The following is a 19,951-nucleotide window of genomic DNA, read 5'->3' as shown; positions in this document are numbered from 1 at the left end:
AAGCCAAAAGGACCTGTTGATTAAAAAACTATATACTATATACCTCCAATTTAAATGTGCCATCAAGGAATATAGGCTCCTTTTATATGTTTTATTTTAGATAATATTTTAGATAATCTAGCAATTTGAGATTACCTAAAATATTATACCATATAAAAATATAAATGGAGCTTATATACATATAATATATATAATACATAATGTATAATAAATAAAACATGTATTTCCTATTGTCCCAGAACTTCAAAGTACTTAAATTCTTCAAAAAATGGACATCTATATTAACTCATAAGAAACAAAGTTTTATGTTCATTGTACCTCAAAAGGTACAATATACCTTTTAAAATCTTTTTGAGAACTCTTCAAAAACTGGAATGAAAATATATCTATAGGCTGGTACCTCTAGTCCCCGTAGCTGGGTCTGTTGGCTAATTTGATGGTTTAGTTGCTGCAATTCTAGTCGTAGCTGTTCCCTCTCAGCAGATGGAAGGGGTTTTCCATGACTGGCCACTTCTGACATAGATATTCTCTCCCTTTTGTGGGAAAGAAAGTATGGAATAAATTTAAAATTTTATTTTTAAAAAATATTGACCAGAAAAACAAAGTAAGCTGAGTAATTTTAAAGGATTGTAAAAATAAAAAGAACGACTTGTACCTCTCACTGAAGTGTCCCTGAGAAGGTATGTTTTGATGAGGTGAATAAGGAGAACCTCCCCAGCCACCATGCGTTCCATACGGACCATAATCTGCGAGAGTAATTTACAGCAATGAGCAATTCACAGATTCTTCTTTTAAAGCAGTTATAATACAAGAAGCACAGGCATATTACGTACACAGTTATCTTGAAAGATGGCTACCAAAATGGTAATAGGGTATTGATGTTTGTTTTTTCCCCACTAAAATGTCAGTCTTTGTAATTTTTTCCTGTAATTTTTTCCTTTTGTAATAATTTCCTTTGTTTGAATTAACAAAAAAAAAAATGAGATGTATTATTTTAACAAAAGCAATGAAGCTATTAAAAACACATAGGTTATCTTCATATACAGACATTTAATTTTAGTTTCTACCCCTACAATTCCCTGGGTCATAATTACCTTCCTACAGGAATAATTCCACAGAAAAGTTTGAAGACTACTGCCCTGGAAGACTATGAAAAGCACTGATGGTAAATGGAGAGTAGGTGGTGTTGGGAGTCGTGAATATGAACCCTCTAAATCAGCTTACTTCTGAGATTCTTACCTGAAATGTTAATAGATTTTGTGGAAGCTCCTTGAGGTGCCATAGCCTGCATTGGGCCTGCACCCTGATATATTGTTTTGGAAGTTCGAGAAATTGCACCAAACCGAGATACTGTTGGTCGGTCTCCAAATGGGATGAGATCATCGTCACTGGTTTCTGCCGCTCTTCTCTGAAGGTCCAATCGTTGGTCTCTCATTCCTTTACTCTCCACATTCTGATGAAAAGTAAAATGAGAAATCCACCCCACACTTAGATCTCTAACATAATTTCCTCTAACTCTGTAATAAGGTTAAAATAGAGTATAATGTTCTTACTGATAAGACTAAAGTTGCCTTTAGCTGTCATATAAAATATTGCTTTTTAAACCTCTGACATCTCCTTATAATAAATATTTTTTACATCATGACCCAGTACGTATACACATTCAAATATATATGTGTAGTTTCATGAAAAATATTTATCCTTACTATAAGTAATGTACTCTTGTATTTATAGTCTATATTATTCTAATTCATTTCTTTAAAAAAAGGCCCATCATGACCCAATAAATTAATTTTCAACACTCAAAAGTTAGAAATACACTGTTTAAAAATATAAGAACCAACATAAGCTTTTAAAGGGATTCCAGTCAGAAAGATAAATGGAAATCTAATTGCTAGACCCTTGCTACTCAAAGTATAGTTCAAAGACCAGCAGCATCAGCATCACTAGAGAACTTATTAGCAATGCAGAATTTCAGGTCTCATCTCAGTCTTACTGAATTAGAACTTGAACTTTAACAGATCCTTAGGTAATTTACATGCACATTCATGTCTGAGAAACACTGGGGGAGACTTTTATCCATTTGGGAAATGTTCGATTACATCTAGGTTAGGCTGGAAAACATTTGTATTCTTTATTAATTTAAGGAAATGAGTTTTATTTTGCAAATGTTTATGTTACTTTATTATAATAACCCTTTCCGAAAGTCAGGTACGAAGCAAGGGTTCCTATCTATCTCTACCTCTTCATCTCATTCCTATTCTTACAGAGGCCTTTTTTATGGCCTAAAAACAACGTTTCCCTAATCACACCACAGAAAAACAAAAGGTTCATTTTTGCTTTTTTCCCCTCTATGTTCCTTTCTTTCTCTTTCTTCTTTTTTCAATTGTCTGGCATCTAATCGTATTTATGCTATAGATATCACTTCACTCATTTATAGTTGTATTGGCATCTAAGTCTTCCTTTTCTTTTCTTTTTTTTTTAAATTTATTTATTTACTTTATTGGCTGTGTTGGGTCTTTTTTGCTGTGCGTGGGCTTTCTTTTTAGTTGTGGTGAGTGGGGGCTACTCTTCTTTGTGGTGCGCAGGCTCCTCATTGCTGTGGCTTCTCTTGTTGCGGAGCACAGGCTCTAGGTGCGTGGGTTTCAGTAGTTGCAGCATATGGGCTCAATAGTTGTGGCACACGGGCCTAGTTGCTCAGCGGCATGTGGGATCTTCCTGGAGCAGGGATTGAACCCATGTCCCCTGCATTGGCAGGTGGATTCTCAACCACTGCGCCACCTAGGAAGCCCTAAGTCTTCCTTTTCTGTTACCAAGAATTGGTCTTCTCTCAACCAGCTGGACAACTCTTTGCCTCTGAAAATCTATATAACAACCTAGGGAATCTTTGCTAGAATTAACAGGGTGAATGGCTCAAGAATAATAGTCAAAAAAAAAAAAAAAAAAAAAAAGGATAATGGTCAAGGCATACCTTTAACCCATCAATACTACTCCTAAGCATAACTTTCATGCATGTGCACAAAAAAACATATGCAAGAATGTTTACTGCAGCACTGCACATAACAACAACAAAAAATAAACAAATAAAAAGTTTAAAAAAAAAAGAAAAAAGAAAAAAAAAAGGGCAGAAGACCTAAATAGGCATTTCTCCAAAGAAGACATACAGATGGCCAAGAGGCACATGAAAAGCTGCTCAACATCACTAATTATCAGAGAAATGAAAATCAAAACAACAATGAGGTATCACCTCACACCGGTTAGAATGGACATCATTAGAAAATCTACAAACAGTAAATGCTGGAGAGGGTGTGGAGAAAAGGGAATGCTCTAGCACTGTTGGTGGGAATGTCAATTGATATAGTCACTATGGAGAACAGTATGGAGGTTCCTTGCAAAACTAAAAATAGCGTTACCATATGACCCAGCAATCCCACTACTGGGCATATACCCAGAGAACACCATAATTCAAAAAGACACATGCACTCCAATGTTCATTGCAGCACTATGTACAATAGCCAGGACATAGAAGCAACCTAAATGTCCATCAACAGATGAATGGATAAAAAAGACGTGGTATATATATACAATGGAATATTACTCAGCTGTAAAAAGCAATGAAACTGGGACATCTGTAGAGACATGGATGGACCTGGAGACTGTCATACAGAGTGAAGTGAGTCAGAAAGAGAAAAACAAATACCGTATATTAATACATATATGCGGACTATAGAAAACTGGTACAAATCAACCAGTTTGCAAGGTGGAAATAGAGACACAGATGTAGAGAACAAACATATGGACACCAAGTGGGGAAAGCAGGGAGGGTTGGGGGGGAATGAATTGGGAGATTGGGATACCAAATTGTATGCTCTAAGTATATGCAGTTTATTGTATGTTAACTGTATCTCAATAAAAGTTCTTCAAAAAAAAAAAAAATCCTGAATGTTCATCAACATGAAAATGAATAAACAATTATATACATATTCATTTACTGTATGATATCAGTTATCATACAATGGAATCTGATAAAAGCAGTGAAAATGAATGAATTTGAACTATAGGTATAAATTTGGATACACCTCAAAAACAATGCTGAATGAAAATACAAGTTGAAGTTTATAATATGCATAAGGTCTATAAACATTCAAAACAAAATTGTTTAGAAGTAGTACAAAATTATCCATGAAATGATAAACTCTCAATTCAGGACAGGCGTTACCTCCAGGGAAGGAGGGAGGAAGAAAATGAGTTTAGGGAGGTATATATAGAGAGGAGGATTTAATTACTTATGTAAAATTTTATTTCTTTAAAGGATAAGGAAGCAATTAAGATAAAATAGTGATATATTTTAAGCCTTAGTATTAGATACACTGGTGTTACATTAATTTTTTAAAAAAATAAAATGACATAAGCGTAATACGTTTCTATATACCACAGCTCATTTGAAGCTAGGTAACTATAATTCTGACTCAAACACTAGTATTGCTCACTAGATTCAACTTTATTGTTTAAACTTCAGAGCTGTGTAAGAATTATAATTTAGTCAGATTAAGAAATTCGAGATCTTAATTATGCAAAATAATGTGATTTCAATTCTAAACAGCTGCTTGGTTAATTGCTAGCTGCACAGAAACATAAAAAATGCTCTTCTCACACATGCACTCCAATGTTCACTGCAGCACTATTTACAAGAGCTAGGACATGGAAGCAACCTAAATGTCCATCAACAGATCAATGGATAAAGAAGATGTGGTACATACGCACAATGGAATATTACTCAGCTGTAAAAAGCAATGAAACTGGGACATTTTTAGAGACATGGATGGACCTAGAGACTGTCATACAGAGCGAAAGAAAGAGAAAAACAAATATTGTATATTAACACATATATGTGGACTACAGAAAAATGGTACAGATCAACCGGTTTGCAAGGCAGAAATAGAGACACAGATGTAGAGAACAAACATATGGACACCAAGTGGGGAAAGCAGGGATGGTTGGGGTGGGGGGGATGAATTGGGAGATTGGGATACCAAATTGTACACTCTAAATATATGCAGTTTATTGTAAAAAATAAAAATATAAAAAGTTAAAAAAAATGCTCTTCTTTGTCTAGACAAGTTTAAAAAGATTTTTATATATATCTGAAAGAAATTTTAAAAACACATAGCTTAAATATAATTCAATCACATAGTATAGAATATGGCCTGAAACTTAAGCAAAACTCAGTTACTTGTGTCTATACTATAACTGGGGATAATTTATTTGGTTTATCTTAATTTGTATTAATTACGGTTTAGTTATTACACATACCATCATTTCCACACTCCCTGCTGCCACAACGTCTTTGGGTTTTGCATCTTTGGTTCCAATGTAGGAGCCGATGGTGTCACATGACCAGGGTGAGTACTGGCTATAATCATTTCCTTTGTATTTCCCAGCTACCTTCAAGTCTTCATCCAAAAACTACAGATGGAAAAAGAAAAAAGAAACAAAACAGGAAATGGGTCTATGAGTAACAACACAGAGAAGACAGGAATTTCTTTAGAACATCATGCTGAAGCAACATAATAATGGTTATCTGATTTATGTCACAATAGAAGATTTCTGTAGACTATGAAAAGTATAAAACAAATGAAAAATAATATTCAGCCTTTACATTTTGTTAACAGAGGGTCAAAAAGAAGTATCTCAATATCTTTCAAAGGATCAAATTAGGATTTTTGAAGAGATTTGCTCATCCTTTCATCCTCTTTCTCATCAGAGTAAGTTAACACTTAAGCAAATATGTACTAGGCCCTAGTTTTGCTACGCTCTCCTTAATGTTTCTTTCAATAACATTCCAGGTAAACAAGAGCATTAAAAACTCTTTAAACTGTAATCTTAAATGTCTATACAGTACCTGATGATATAATAACTTTTTAATTAAAATCTCTTTAATAGCAACAATTTGTATCTTGAATAAATTCTGGTCCTTAGGCTGATTCAATGAAATGAAAAGGATAAGGTTCCTGATTTTTTCTCAGGATGAGCTCTGAAATTATGAAATAATTAAATAAGTATTCAAGGTCTAATGTATTTTTACTTACATTCACATTTGTGTAATGTCTTACAGTTTTCAAAGTGCTTTTATGTATACACTATCTCATATGTCCTTCAAGTCCATGTGAGACAATATGGGTGATCTGACCAAGGCTATACCAGTATAGGGAGTGCTAGAACACTATTACATTGCTCTCACTTTATCACAGATGCATATACTGACATACTAATACTCCAGGGGGTATTGGTACATTTAAATGGCTCTATGCTTCCCCCATACTAAAAAAACCCCTTGTTTTCTGAGTCATCACTGTGGCCTTCTGCACTGTCAGAGGGATCTGCTGTTCACAACATCACTCATTTTCAACCACAACTCCAGTTTCTGTTGTTTATAACCTCTTTCTTTTCTTTTTCTGTCCTACTTCTATTTTAAAAATTCCATCTCCTTTTTATATTTCTCCTCCACTTACAAATTTTGTGCAGAACAGCTAGCCTTTTAATGACATGACCTACTAACAACAAGAGTGCTTTTTTCCCCCAACAAATGTAGTATACAGCAATTAAAAAGAATGAGATAGGACTTCCTAGGTGGCGCAGTGGGTAAGAATCCGCCTGCCAATGCAGGGCCCACGGGTTCGAGCCCTGCCCCAGGAAGATACCACATGCTGCGGAGCAACTAAGCCCGTGCGCCACAAAAAAAAAAAAAAAAAAAAGGTAAAAAGAATGAGATAAATTTATATACTGACACAGCAAGACACCCAGGATAACTGGTAAAGTAAAAACAAAAATCAAAGAAATGCAAAACGAAAAACCTGGAGATATTATTAGTAAATGATCCTATTAAAAATTATAATATGTTAGTTCATGAACAGAAAAGCTGAAATATATATAAAAATTTGAAATATATAATAAACTGACAATGATGTAGAAAATGAGATTTTGGAGAAGTTTCTATGTTATATATTTTTATAATGTATGAATTTAGTATAACTATATGTAGGTTGTTTATAATCAGAACTGAAGTTTAATTACATAGCTTTGTATGTCAGTAACTAAACTAATTCAGTCAATAGATAAAGTTCCTTAACAGCCATGCATTACTATCATTTTTATTAGAAGTAAAAAATTATTACAAATGGTTATTATTTACTGAATGCCTGCTATGTGCCAGATGCCTTAGGTCTCATTTAATCTTCACCATACCACTATGAGGTAGGTTTTATTATGCTTGATTTACAAATAAAGAAACCTGAGCCTCAGGGTTAAGGAAGGCTAAGTAACTTACAAAAGATCACACTGAGCCACAAAACTGAACCTCACAGACATAAGTATGTTTCATTCCAAAATTAGCTCACTTTCACAGTGTCATATTGCTTTCCATATTTCTCAAAAAAAGGTATGGCATAACAAGGCTCTGGGATGTCTCTAATAGTTTTTGGAAAAATATGTAGTATATATATATATACTTTACAAGTAAAATTATATTAATAGAAGATGTTACAGCTTTAGTAATTAACCTACATTATTGTGGAAAATTCAAAGTGTTTATTACATAGGAAAGCTAGATACTGTGAACAGTCTTTATTTAGTAGATTACTTTCATAGACCCCAAAGTTTACTGTTTATTATATGCAATGATGTACTTCATTTTTCAATTTTCATTGCTTATTATTCATAATTTGTTAGCTAGAAATATTGTTTAGAATACACATAAAGGATGTAAGACATCTTCCTTACATAATATCAACTGCAACCCCACTGAGGCAGTATGTATAATCAACAAACCAAAATAATTAAATAAATAAGATCAGCAAAGCAAAAAGCTGGCTTTCTGAAACGATAAAATTAATGACAAATCCTTAGCAAGACTGACCAAGGGAACTTCCCTGGTGGCACAGTGGTTAAGAATCCACCTGCCAATGCAGGGGACATGGTTTGAACTCTGGTCTTGGAAGACCCCACATGTCATGGAGCAACTAAGCCCATGAGCTACAACTACTGAGACTGTGCTCTAGGGCCCACGAGCCACAACTACTGAGCCCTCGTGCAGCAACTACTGAAGCCCACGCACCTAGAGCCTGTGTCTTGAAACAAGAGAAGCCACCGCAATGAGAAGCCTGTGCACTGCAATGAAGAGTAGCCCCTGCTCGCCACAATTAGAGAAAGCCCACACCCAGCAACCAAGGCCAAACACAGACAAAAAATAAATAAATTAAAAAAAAAAAAAGTTTATAAAAAAAAGACTGACCAAGGGAAAAAATGATCAGAAGTGGGAAAATGTACATCACTACAGACCCTGTAGACATTAAAAAGATAAGACAACACTCATTCATGATAACTATTAGCACTGTCTTGTAGAAATACTGATAACCCTCTAATTATGGTTTAGTACCCTCTAGTACATTAACCAGTTTATTCTAGCAACTCTATTCCAGTGTTTTTTTCCTGCCTTTCAATATCTATATTAGCCTGTCTCTCCTACTCTTTGAATCAACTTTATCATCCTGTTTTCCTCACTACTAAGTTAAATAAACCTTTGACATCTCACTTATGAAAATAGCCTAAAACTAGGAACATAAGGAAATTTCATTAATCTGATAAAGATTATCTACAAAAAAGCTGACAGCAAGCATCATAATGGTAAATTATTAGAAGCTCCATTTGCTCAAAGACTGGAAATAAGAAAATCTTATCATCTCTTTTATTTAATATTATACTGAAGGATCTAGCTCACACAACCAAGATAAAAAAAAAAAAGACTTAAGAATCTTGAAAAGGAGAAAGTAAAATGGTCATTATTCATAAAGGACACGACTGTGTGCATAGAAAATCCAAAAGAATCCACTAGCAAATACTAGAATGAACAGGGAAATTTACCAAGGCTGCTGAACACTGGGGTCAGAATACACAAAAACCTACTTAATTTCTCTTTAATAATAACAAAGAGAAAATAAAATTTCAAAAAGGATTTCATTTAAAATAGCTTCAAAAACATTAGTTTTCTAGAAATAAGTTTAATGAAAGATGTGCAAGACACTGAAAACAAGTGAGATATGACATTAGTGAGAGAAATTAAAGAAGATCCAAGGAAGTGGAGGTTATACCATGTTCTTAGAGATTCGATACTGGAAAGATTTCACTTCTCCCCAAATGGATCTAAAGCAACACTGTCCAGGGACTTCCCTGGTGGTCCAGTGGTTAAGACTCCGTGCTCCCAAAGCAGGGGGCCCAGGGATCTAAGATCCCACATGCCACAATGAAGCCCATATGCACCACAACTACTGAGCCCACGCACTCTAGAGTCCTCGCACTGCAACCAGAAAAGCCCTCACGCTGCAACGAAGGCAGACCCAAAGCATCCAAAATAAAAAAAAAACAAAATTTTAAAAATTATCACTTAAAAAAAGCAACACTGTCCAATGAAAATATAATTGGCCCACATATGTAATCTAAAAATTTTTAGTAGTCACATTAAAAAATAAAAACAGGTAAAATTAAGTTTAACAATATATTTTATTTAATCTGATACATCCAAATTATTACCATTTTAACATGTAATTAATATAAATATATTACTAAAACATTTGGGGGGTTACTAAACCTTCAGATCCAATACACGTTTTGTGCTTATAGAACATGTGGATTCGGACTAGCCTTGTTTTAAGCACACTTATCCACATGTGGCTAGTGGCTACTAGCATGCTGGGCTGCACAGATCAATGTAATCCTAATAAAAATAGCAGCAGATATTTCTGTGAACATCCACATGCTGATTCTATAATGTGTTTGGAATTTCCAAGGACCAAGAATAGCAAAGATAATCCTGAAGACCCAAACTGGAAAACACACATCACCACATTAAGATATATACTACTACTACATTAAGACAATGTTGGTACAAGGATAGAGAAATAGATCAATGAAACAGAATACAGTCCAGAAACATATATAGTCACCTGATTATGACAAAGGTGACTAGATTATGATAAAGGGGACTGCAGGGCACTGGGGAAAGGAAGGTTTTTTCATTAAATGGTGGTCGATCAGTGAGATATCCTTTGGGGGGAAAAATGGATCTTAACTCCTAAGACACTAAATACAGAAATCAATTCTAGATGGATTGTAGATCTAAATGTGAAATAATAAACCTTTTAGAAGAAAACATAGGAAAATATCCTCATGACCTTGAGAAAAGGTGAAGATTACTTAAACTGGACACAATAAATCATTGATAAAGGAAAAACTGATAAACGAGACAAAAAGACGCACTTACTTCCTCTTGATGGAAGGCAGGAGGCAATGTTGGTGAAGGTGCAAAAGGAGGTGGAGAGATAACCTTCCTTTCCTCTAGTTGTGCCATTATTTCCTTTCGTCTTCGATGCAGCTCATCTAGACTAGGATGGGGCTGGGGAGGAGGAGGAAGCCGGCCGTAAGGAGGCTCCTGAAAATGCAAAGATGAATAAAAACTGAAAAAGAATTTCAGGACACACTGATTCACTTAGCACATATTTTAAATAAGCAGCTTGTATATTCATCTTAACATCTGGAAATAGCAAGACTTAATAAAACAAAGCAAAACAAAACAAAAAAATCCCTCAAAGCTCTCAGGATTTCCCAAAGAGCTAAATTTAAGTTTCTTTTTCTTTGTCAGAGACCATAATTTCTAAATAAATCTAGAAATGTTAATAAAACCTCCTAATATTCAGAAACTTAGATGAGATAGTGGGAGTGGGATAGTACTATTTTTCCCCTTTAAAAGTTAAAACAAAAAACAAAAACCAAAAAACCCCTCACAAACCTATGCAGATTTATGAAAAGGTGAAAAAAGATACCTTCTTTGAAAAAAGAATTGATCAAAGAGTTATTACCGTGGCAAAAGGTTTAAAACAAATCACTGCAAGCAATAATCAAATTAAATCTATATGATAAGAAAAAAACAAAAAACCCAGCATACTCTGTTGTATGAAGGTCTGATCTGAGCTGGGTGGGGAGCCACTGGATAGTAACCCTCCATCTGTTGGTATCTTTCTCTGGATTCTGGTACATAGGATGGTACTGCTGCAGGTGGAATCTCAATGGGTATAGGACTTTCTCGGAAAATCTCCTCTCTTGTATAGGACTGAGCAGGGTATACTCGACGGCCATCATAGTGTGGTGGGTACATAGGTGGGTACTGCTGCGGCTGTGTGCCATACTGGGAGTTTACTACACGATCTTGGAGGTACGGTGGATAATGATCCAAGTAGGGAGGACCAGGTTCAGCAGCAGATGGTGGAGGTCGGACAAAGCGGGAAACACATTGTGGTGGTGGAGGATAGTACATGCCTGTACAGTACAAAAGAGGAACCAAAAACAACAATGAGCCAATCTATTTTTCTATATAAGACTTTTTAAAATGTCTCAACACTAAAGAATTAAAAACCCACTCATTTCTTTAGATGTTTTTCCCTCTGCTTATGTAGTCAGACTAGCTTTGTGAAAAATAACAAGCAAAAATTATCCTTAAAAGTTACTGAAAACACCGATCTACTTATAGTCTACAATAGTAAACTGGCTCTCTCAATCATCTGACCAGCTTTCTGGTGTGCCTGAACATACTGCAAACACTGGAAAGCAAAAAAACTCTATGTCCCTGTAGCTTAGGTTCCACACATCACTCATTTACATAAATCTGAATGTGAAATTGAGTTAAATGGAAAGAGATGTGGCCCACAAATGATCCATTCTGCTAGTACAGTCCTAGAAGCTAACTGCACAGTCTAGAGTTTTGTTGTTGTTGTTGTTTTTTGGCTGTGCCATGAGGCACATGGGATCTTAGTTCCCCAACCAGGGATTGAACCCCTGCCCCATGCAGTGGAAGGGTGGAGTCTTAACCACTGGACTGCCAGGAAGTCCCGTAAAGCTCTTGAGACAACAGTTGTGGCAGTAGCTTCCCAATTTCAAGACAGTTGCCTAAACTGATGAGCTCCTTGCGTTGGCAACTAGGGCAGAAGTTTGCTATTTCCACTGCTTCTTCACTGTAACAGGTTCTTTCAAGCAACTAGTTCTGGGACTCATTCCTGGAGGCCTAGCTTAAGCCTGCTTTTCTAAATACTTCTACTGATTTTGTAGCCACCAAAACTCTCTGCATTAAACCTCTTTCTGCTAATATAGCCAGAATGACTTGTTATTTGCAATTGAACCCTGACTGATTCAGCATATTTAAGGTTAATGCAACAAAAGTGGCTGCATTTTTCCTGCAATGAATGGCCAAAAGGAAGACACAGATCAACTTTTATTATATTCTTATATGTATTAATAACACCATGCCAACTTAAAACTAGCTTTTTTGAAATCAGAAAAGACATTGCTGATTCAAAATTAATATAGCCTTGGGAAAAGGAAATGGAGAACCTCGAATCTATCCCAGTTTAAAAAAATATTAGCACTATACTGTTTCTGACAGAGAGATTCAACACTTTAGTTTAAAAATTGGTGTTTACTTTTTTCACATGAATTACGTTATGTGAAACCTCAGTCAACTTCTCTCCTTCATTCTCCACACCTAATACATTATCATTAAAACTGGCTAATTTTGCACATTTGTCTATTTTCTCAACTACTTTCTTCTTTTTTTGCCAACACACTATTCCAGACTTCAACAGTCACACCTGGATTAACAACAACAGTCTCCTTTCTCCTCCTTGACTCTAGATTCTCATCTTTACAATCCATGTGTAAATTTTCCTTTCTATTCCCATTACCTATACTTAGGGCATTCTTCCACAAATTCTTTTGATTCCTCAAGTTCTCAATGATCTTCCTTGAGTCTTGCAGTTAATTTCTACCACACTAACATTAACCACTGCAACTCAACACTTCATTTTAAACACATATATAGATATACATAATCTTACATATATATTTTTCTATTCTTTACTAATATTGATTCTATACTATAAACTCTCTAGAAGCATGTATTTGCATTTTTTATATATATTACAGGGCCTAGAAAAAATATTAGGTGACAACTGAAAGGAAAAAAAATGAACTTTTTCCCTTTCAATTGTGTGTTTAATTTATATCCACTGTAATATTAAATTCTTTTTTCATGCTCAAATAAAATTTTGGTCAGGAAAATATATACTGCCTCAGCAAATTTCTATTGCCTACTTGGGTGACTTATTTCCATAAATATGTAAACATATTTAACATACAACTGCTTTTAGTAGTTAGGGCAAATTGTTTTTCATAGCTTTGCTACTTCATGTATCTCATACTATTTAGTTGATCATATAACCTCAGTTTTTCCCAAGTATTAAAAAAAATGCATTTACTTCTTTTGAGGAGATTACTGAAAACATGATCACTCTTACTTGAAATCATTCTCATAACTCTTAGGAAAAGTGAGTGACGTAAATGAAAAATCATTACCCTGCTGATAAGGTGCTGGTTCAAATGGTGGGGCAGCTCCTCGAGGATCCTGGTAATAAACATCTCCCTGTTGTGCTGGGTATAACTGAGAGCCTCGCGGTACCATCTGAAGTGGTTTGGTGACAGGCATAGGGGGCAGGTCTGTCGGCCCTCTTGGAGGTACAGGATGTGGATTAACAGGCAAGGCAGAAATACTCTTAGGGACAGATTCTAGCCTATGGGAGCAAGATTCTGCAAGTCAAGTTTAAGGTCTTGAAAATACCTCTAATGTACACAAATTGTTAAATGTAAAAGAAACTGACACAATTTGGGAAACTGGTTTCTTCCAACAGTCATTTCTTCTACAAAATTTGCAAACTTTGATCTTACATCACCTATGCTGTTTCTCAAAAATCATTGGCACAGGAAATAGAAATAACAAATAACAAAATAAAGTTCCCCAAATAAGCACCCCCCCCCCCAACAAAACATTGATTATTCTTTCTTCCTTCTAATTTTATGTTTATAAAGAAACTTTAAATAAAAGGAAAAACACGTACAGGTCAGGAGGGGATCCAGGGGCACTACTGCTCAGGTGATCTATCTTTCCTGGTTTCAGACTAGAATCGTAGCTGGGGTCTGTCCCTCGTGGAATCAGCTGCGTTACTGTGTTCCCTGCTGATACAATTCCATTTGGCAGAGCAGGGGTTTTTCTGCTAGGTAGATCCACTGCACCTTCATCCGGAAGGATAGCTGTTGAAGGCAGGCCCACCTCATTAAGCTGACCCAAAGAGGCACTCAGGGGTCTTCTGGGAACCAGGCGTTTGTTCATTTTACGAAATCTATATAAAAAGCAAAGGCACACACCAAAAACCAAAACCGTAAAAGCAAAAGCAAAAATCAAGAACTAAAATGTATTTAAGAAACAGATACAAAAGGAAAAGATTCCAAGCACATCATTTTCCAGAAATTCTCTTCAGACATTGGCTCTAGCTATCAACTTGAAAACTTGTGTATGTGTATATACACACACACACACACATACACACTTTGGGGACCCATCAGGGGTAACCATTGTTAAGTTTGGTATATATACAGATTTTTCCACTCCATACACTGGCTTAATATTCTTACGTGTGTAAGCTTATTATTTATAGAAACAGGGTCATATATGGCTGCTTAGTAAATTTTTTCCTCTACTTCATAATCGTAAATATTCCTTTATGTCAGTACATTTTAGGTTGTCCCTAATTTTTTGCTATTAAAACAATGCAGTAATGGAAAATTATGTACATGTACTTCACACTTGTGTGAATAACCAAAAGCAGAATTACTAAGTGTAACGTATGCATGTTAGAAATTGTTATAATGCTCCAAAGCTGTAACTCCTACTGATTTAAAAAATAAAATAAAATAAAAGGCTTTTTTCATTATCTCATTAAACACTGGCTAGCCTCAGTCTGTGACTATTTGACAGTTCAAAAATATCAAGTTTTATTTTACTCTGCATTCCTTTAACAGTTAGTGAAATTGAACGTGGTTTGCTGGCCATTAGTGTTTCTTCTGTGAATTGCTTACTTATATGCATGATCCATATATCTACTGGTTCTTTTCTTTCCTTAGATTTGTAGGAGCTCATTTTATGTTATGGGAGCAACCTTTTGTATGTCATTTCCCCACCATTTTTTTTCTTTCAATTTGTGGTGTTTGGGCTATTATCTTAGTTTTTAATTTTCATGTAATGAAATTTATTAATCTCCTCCTTTATGGATGCTAGGTGTTATTCTTAAAAAAAATCCTTCCTTCCTACTGTAAGATTATGTAACAACAACAAAAATATCTAAGTGCTCTATAGTTTTCCTCTTAAATATTTAAACCTCTGATAAATTCAGAACTTGTTTTTTGGTATGGTATAAAGATAAGAATCCAGCCCTAATTATTTTTCAAATAGAGTTGTTTCATCATCTTTTTTGTTAGTGATGTGAAATGCCGCCTTTTGCATATATGCTGAGTTCCTACATGTATCTGGAATTCTTTCTAGATTTTCTACCGTATTTCACTGGTCTATCTATTCCTATGCTAATGCCACAGTCTTTATACTTACTTTAGCTCATAAAACAGGTTACTAGTTATTAGTCTAGTCCCTGTTGAAGACTTTTTTCCCCAGAATTTCCCTGGCTACTGGCATACTTTTTCTTCCAAATGAATGATTGTTAGGTCCCCAAAATCACCATGTTAAGATTCTAATCGAGATTTCACTGAGTTTACTCTTTAAGAGAAAATAATGTCAAGTCTTAGCCAAGAACATAGTATGCATCTGCATTTATTCAACTCTTATATTCCTAGGTAGTTTACTAATTCTATTCAATATAGATCCTGGATATTTCTTATTGGTTTATTATTAGGTGTTTATCTTTTTTTGTTTTTGTTAATGCAAAAAGGATTTTAATGTTACCTTACTTTTTCACTGGTCATATTTCCCTTTTCAGTTTATATGAGAGCAATTCATTTTTGAAAACTAATTTTTTGATTTGATAGCTTACTAAATTCCTTTGTTTCTAGTATTTCTCTTGAGTTTTCCCATTTAATGATTTTGGCTATTTTATTCTCTTGTTTACATACATTAGCTACAACTTCCAGAATGTTAACATTTTAAAAAATTAATTTATTGGCTGTGTTGGGTCTTTGTTGCTGCACGCAGGCTTTCTCTAGTTGTGGAACGTGGGGGCTACTCGGGGGCTACTCTTCGTTGTGGTTTGTGGGCTTCTCATTGCGGCAGCTTCTCTTGTTGTGGAGCACGGGCCCTGGGCGTGCGGGCTTCAGTAGTTGTGGCATGTTGGCTCACTGGTTGTGGCTCGCCAACTCTAGAGCACAGGCTCAGTAGTTGTGGCGCATGGGCTTAGTAGCTCCACGGCATGCAGGATCTTCCTGGACCAGGGCTCAAACCCATGTCCCCTGAATTGGCAGGAGGATTCTTAACCACTGTGCCACAAGAGAAGCCCAACATTTTTTACTAGTAGAAAATTCTCTCTTATTTTTATCTATAACAAGACTGAATCTAATAAACTAATACCAATTAAGCACCATGCTAGCTTTTGGTATGAGATATAATATCATGTTGGGGAAACGTCTATGATATTTTTGTTCTAAGGGATCTTGATCTATCATGGATATTGGATATTATTCAAATACCTTTTGGCATCTTTGGATATGATTCTATGGTTATTATACCCATTCTTCTCTAACCTACAGTAATTATATTGTGCTACCTTTGCACTTAGTAATGGTGTTTATTTTAATGTATTATTGAATTCTAAGTTTCAATATTTGGGATTTTAAAAATATGAGGATGAGTCAAAAATTATCTGCACTCTGGTTATAGTAAAAGTTCTGTAAATTCTACAGCCAGAGTGCAGATAATTTGACTCATCCTCATATTAATACGTGAGATGAATTTGTTGTTTTCTTTAATTGTGCTTTGTCAAATTTAGTGTCAGCATTACAATGCTTTTGTAAAATAATTAAGAGGTTTTTTTCCTTTCTACTATGTGGGAAATTTAACATCATTGAAATTATCTGGTCCTTGAAATTTGAAAGAATCTGTGAAAATGAGTGCCAATAAATAATTTCTTGAATAGCGCAAAGGGCAAATTTTTCCATTGGTTATGCATTATTCAATTAGTTAAAATCAGTCAAAGCTGATGAAAATTCTTAGACGTTTAATCTGGGGTGGGGGGGAAGTTAGTGAAGATGACTTACTTCCAGATTTAGTTACCCACAAGTAGTTTCCTATTTGTAGGCACAATGTAATGAAAGGTGAAGAAACTGCTTTGGTTTTCTTTTTTTTAATTTTGTATTACCTTCTAAACATTTCCTATTCATAAAAGGGAATGCAACTACATCTTTTCATATTTCTCATATGGCAGCAAATTATTCTACTTAATAATTCTATCTTATTCTCCAACAAATTATTGGAAGGTTGAGTCTGATGACTTTTACACTTACTTTTCCAGTTCCTCCTGTGAATGTGCAAATGTACAGCTGGCCCCACGAGGGCATCCTCCTCTCTGCTTCATGTCTCGACACATGTATGTTTTATATTTGCTATGCTGTGGAGGCTAAGATCAAAATTAAAACATTATCCATTAAAAAAATATATAAATTCTGTGTTGCCATTTTAGGATCTTAATAATCTAGATGAATAATTCAGACTAATTCATACACTAGATAAGAGCAAAAGTGCTGGAAAGTCATCCTATCTGAGGTCTTAGAGAATCCAAAAATAAATTACTAAAAAATAATGTAGTCCTGATTTTTCTGATATGTTGATATTAACATGTAACATCACATAAATTCTTGATTCAATCTCATGAGGGCTCTACGATCTTCTTTCTAATGTTTTACAGTGGACAAGCAAACCACTGGAGTTTTTAGGACTTTCAAATATTTAAAATGTCTTTTAATATTTGTTTTGGACAATGTTCAATATAGCTATACTTACAATTATGTTTCCTTATAACATACTACAAACCTACAATAGGCAGAACTTAAGTTAATATTATTTTTTAATTTTCTTCATGATGTCTAACAGAACAGGGAGTTAAAAGTAAGTTTTTAATTTTCTAAAGTTCTTAATCATAAAATAAAGTTCTCATCTGTGCTTAGATAGGAAAAGCATATCCATATTATTCTACAGGGATGGCCAAAAAGTTTGCTCGGGTCTTTCTGTAACATCTTACAAAAAAACCCAAACGAACTTTTGGCCAAACCAACACCTAGCAAGACACTTTTAATATTTCTTACTTGTAAAGAAAAAAGGAATACTGAATAATCTATTGTTAATATTTACCTGAGCCAGATAGATTAATAACAAAGTTTTAATTTCTCAAACTTAACTATGACAAAATAAAAGATGTAGTGAACTTAACATAAATTCTAAGGGCAAAATGAAATTATTGGGAGTAAAGTTAAAAACTCTAGCCATAACATAGGCTATTATATTTTACTGCCATATATTTTATCTAAAAATATTTGAGGAAAATTTGGCTCACTGGCATAACAGACACTATGAAGGAAAATTACTGAAATACTAAAAAAAAAAAAAATTAAATACTAATACAGAAAAATCATTTACAAAGTATGTGAACAGTACTGGAGAGATATAGCATTAGCACTAAAAAGTGATACTTATCAACAACCTGAAATGCAACAGTAACCAAAGTGAATAATTTTATATAAGTGGAATAACCTTTAGCACAGAATCAAATGCTGCTATATTCAATGTGAAAAGTGACTCCAGCACAACATTAGACCAACAAAGACTATTCAATTTCAATGTTGTCAGATAAAATTACTAGGCTAATCCAGTAAACTGGCTGCTAACCATTCTAAACTATAAATCTTATTCTTTTTGTTATATTCTTCAGGATGTCTAATGGAATAGGGAGTTAAAAGTAGGTTTTTAATTTTTAACTTCTAGTTTTTACAGAGTCTAAAAATATTCATGTCATCTTGTTGGCTTTGTTTTTATCTGTAAGGATAACCACAGTGGCTTAACTCTTAAGTTTCAAATATCTCCCTTACCTGCTGTTGATCTGCTCCTTTTTTGCTGTGATTCTGGATATAATCAACCAACCCGTGTACCACTGTACGCACAGCAACCAGCCCATTTTCTAGCTGTTCCCAAGTAGGAGGAGGAGCATCTAAACAAGCAAAAAAAAATTTCAAACAATGTTATTCAATGTTCTGCCCAATATTAAGTTAGTAAAGGAGCGTCAGCACTTCAGTGAAAACAAGTTAAGCTTCACACAGCTATTCATGAATTAGTTTATTCACCTCAACATTTTAAAGGAACAAATGCATCCTTTTAAAAGCAGGGGTTGCAATCTAAAATAACTACAGAGACAGCAAAGGTAACATTAAGGAATTAAATATAACAGATAATAATCGCAACTGTCATCAGACCCTTAGTGCTGGAAATAAGAATGACAGGGACTGTGTTAAAGAGCATGTTTCACATCTAAGGTTATGGTCAGTATTCAACTTCAGTTGATTGTTGTCATCTGAAGATGCAAGGCTGATACTGCCAGATACACCATTGTTTCCCAAGGAAAACTGAAATTTGAGATTTTTATGTAAAATTTTCTAGTTTTTAAGTGTTTGCACCAAAAAAATTTAGACTATAGTGCAGATCAACACTTTGTGGATCAAACTTAACTGTGGACTGCCTACAGTTGGCCAATTTGTAATGTCTATTTTGAAACTCTGTATAAAGCAAGTATTGGTAAACAGAATGTTTAAAAAGTTTAACAGAAAAGCTATTATAGGGACTTCCCAGGTGGTGCAGTGGTTAAGAATCTGCCTGCCAATGCAGGGGACATGGGTTTGATCCCTGGTCTGAGAGGATCCCACATGCCACCGAGCAACTAAGCCTGTGCACCACACCTACTGAGCCTGTGCTCTAGAGCCTGTGAGCCACAACTACTGAAGCCTGTGTGCCTAGAGCCCGTGCTCCACA

General features: G+C 34.9%; 1 protein-coding gene across 6 annotated transcripts in view; it reads right to left on the bottom strand.

Moving 5' to 3' along the window:
* RC3H1 (ring finger and CCCH-type domains 1) overlaps positions 1-19,951 on the bottom strand; it is a 93,282-nt gene that overhangs the window by 21,696 nt on the left and 51,635 nt on the right. For all 6 annotated transcript variants that reach the window (XR_009052640.1, XR_009052636.1, XR_009052637.1 and 3 more), the window contains exons 8-17: positions 19,018-19,136; positions 17,440-17,552; positions 13,995-14,276; positions 13,456-13,670; positions 10,997-11,367; positions 10,316-10,483; positions 5,314-5,466; positions 1,240-1,453; positions 656-746; positions 401-533 (exon numbers count right to left, since the gene is read on the bottom strand). Coding sequence is in view for 1 of the 6 variants with exons in the window: in XM_057727432.1 (XP_057583415.1) it covers positions 401-533; positions 656-746; positions 1,240-1,453; positions 5,314-5,466; positions 10,316-10,483; positions 10,997-11,367; positions 13,456-13,670; positions 13,995-14,276; positions 17,440-17,552; positions 19,018-19,136 (1,859 nt within the window). In the remaining 5 variants the exon portion in view is untranslated. The remainder of the gene's footprint in view (positions 1-400; positions 534-655; positions 747-1,239; positions 1,454-5,313; positions 5,467-10,315; positions 10,484-10,996; positions 11,368-13,455; positions 13,671-13,994; positions 14,277-17,439; positions 17,553-19,017; positions 19,137-19,951) is intronic.

This window comes from Hippopotamus amphibius, chromosome 3 (genome assembly GCF_030028045.1).
Source record: "Hippopotamus amphibius kiboko isolate mHipAmp2 chromosome 3, mHipAmp2.hap2, whole genome shotgun sequence".
Lineage (NCBI taxonomy): Eukaryota > Metazoa > Chordata > Mammalia > Artiodactyla > Hippopotamidae > Hippopotamus > Hippopotamus amphibius.
The sequence above is the reverse complement of the archived record's forward strand: the minus strand, read 5'-3'. Positions and strand labels throughout refer to the sequence as shown.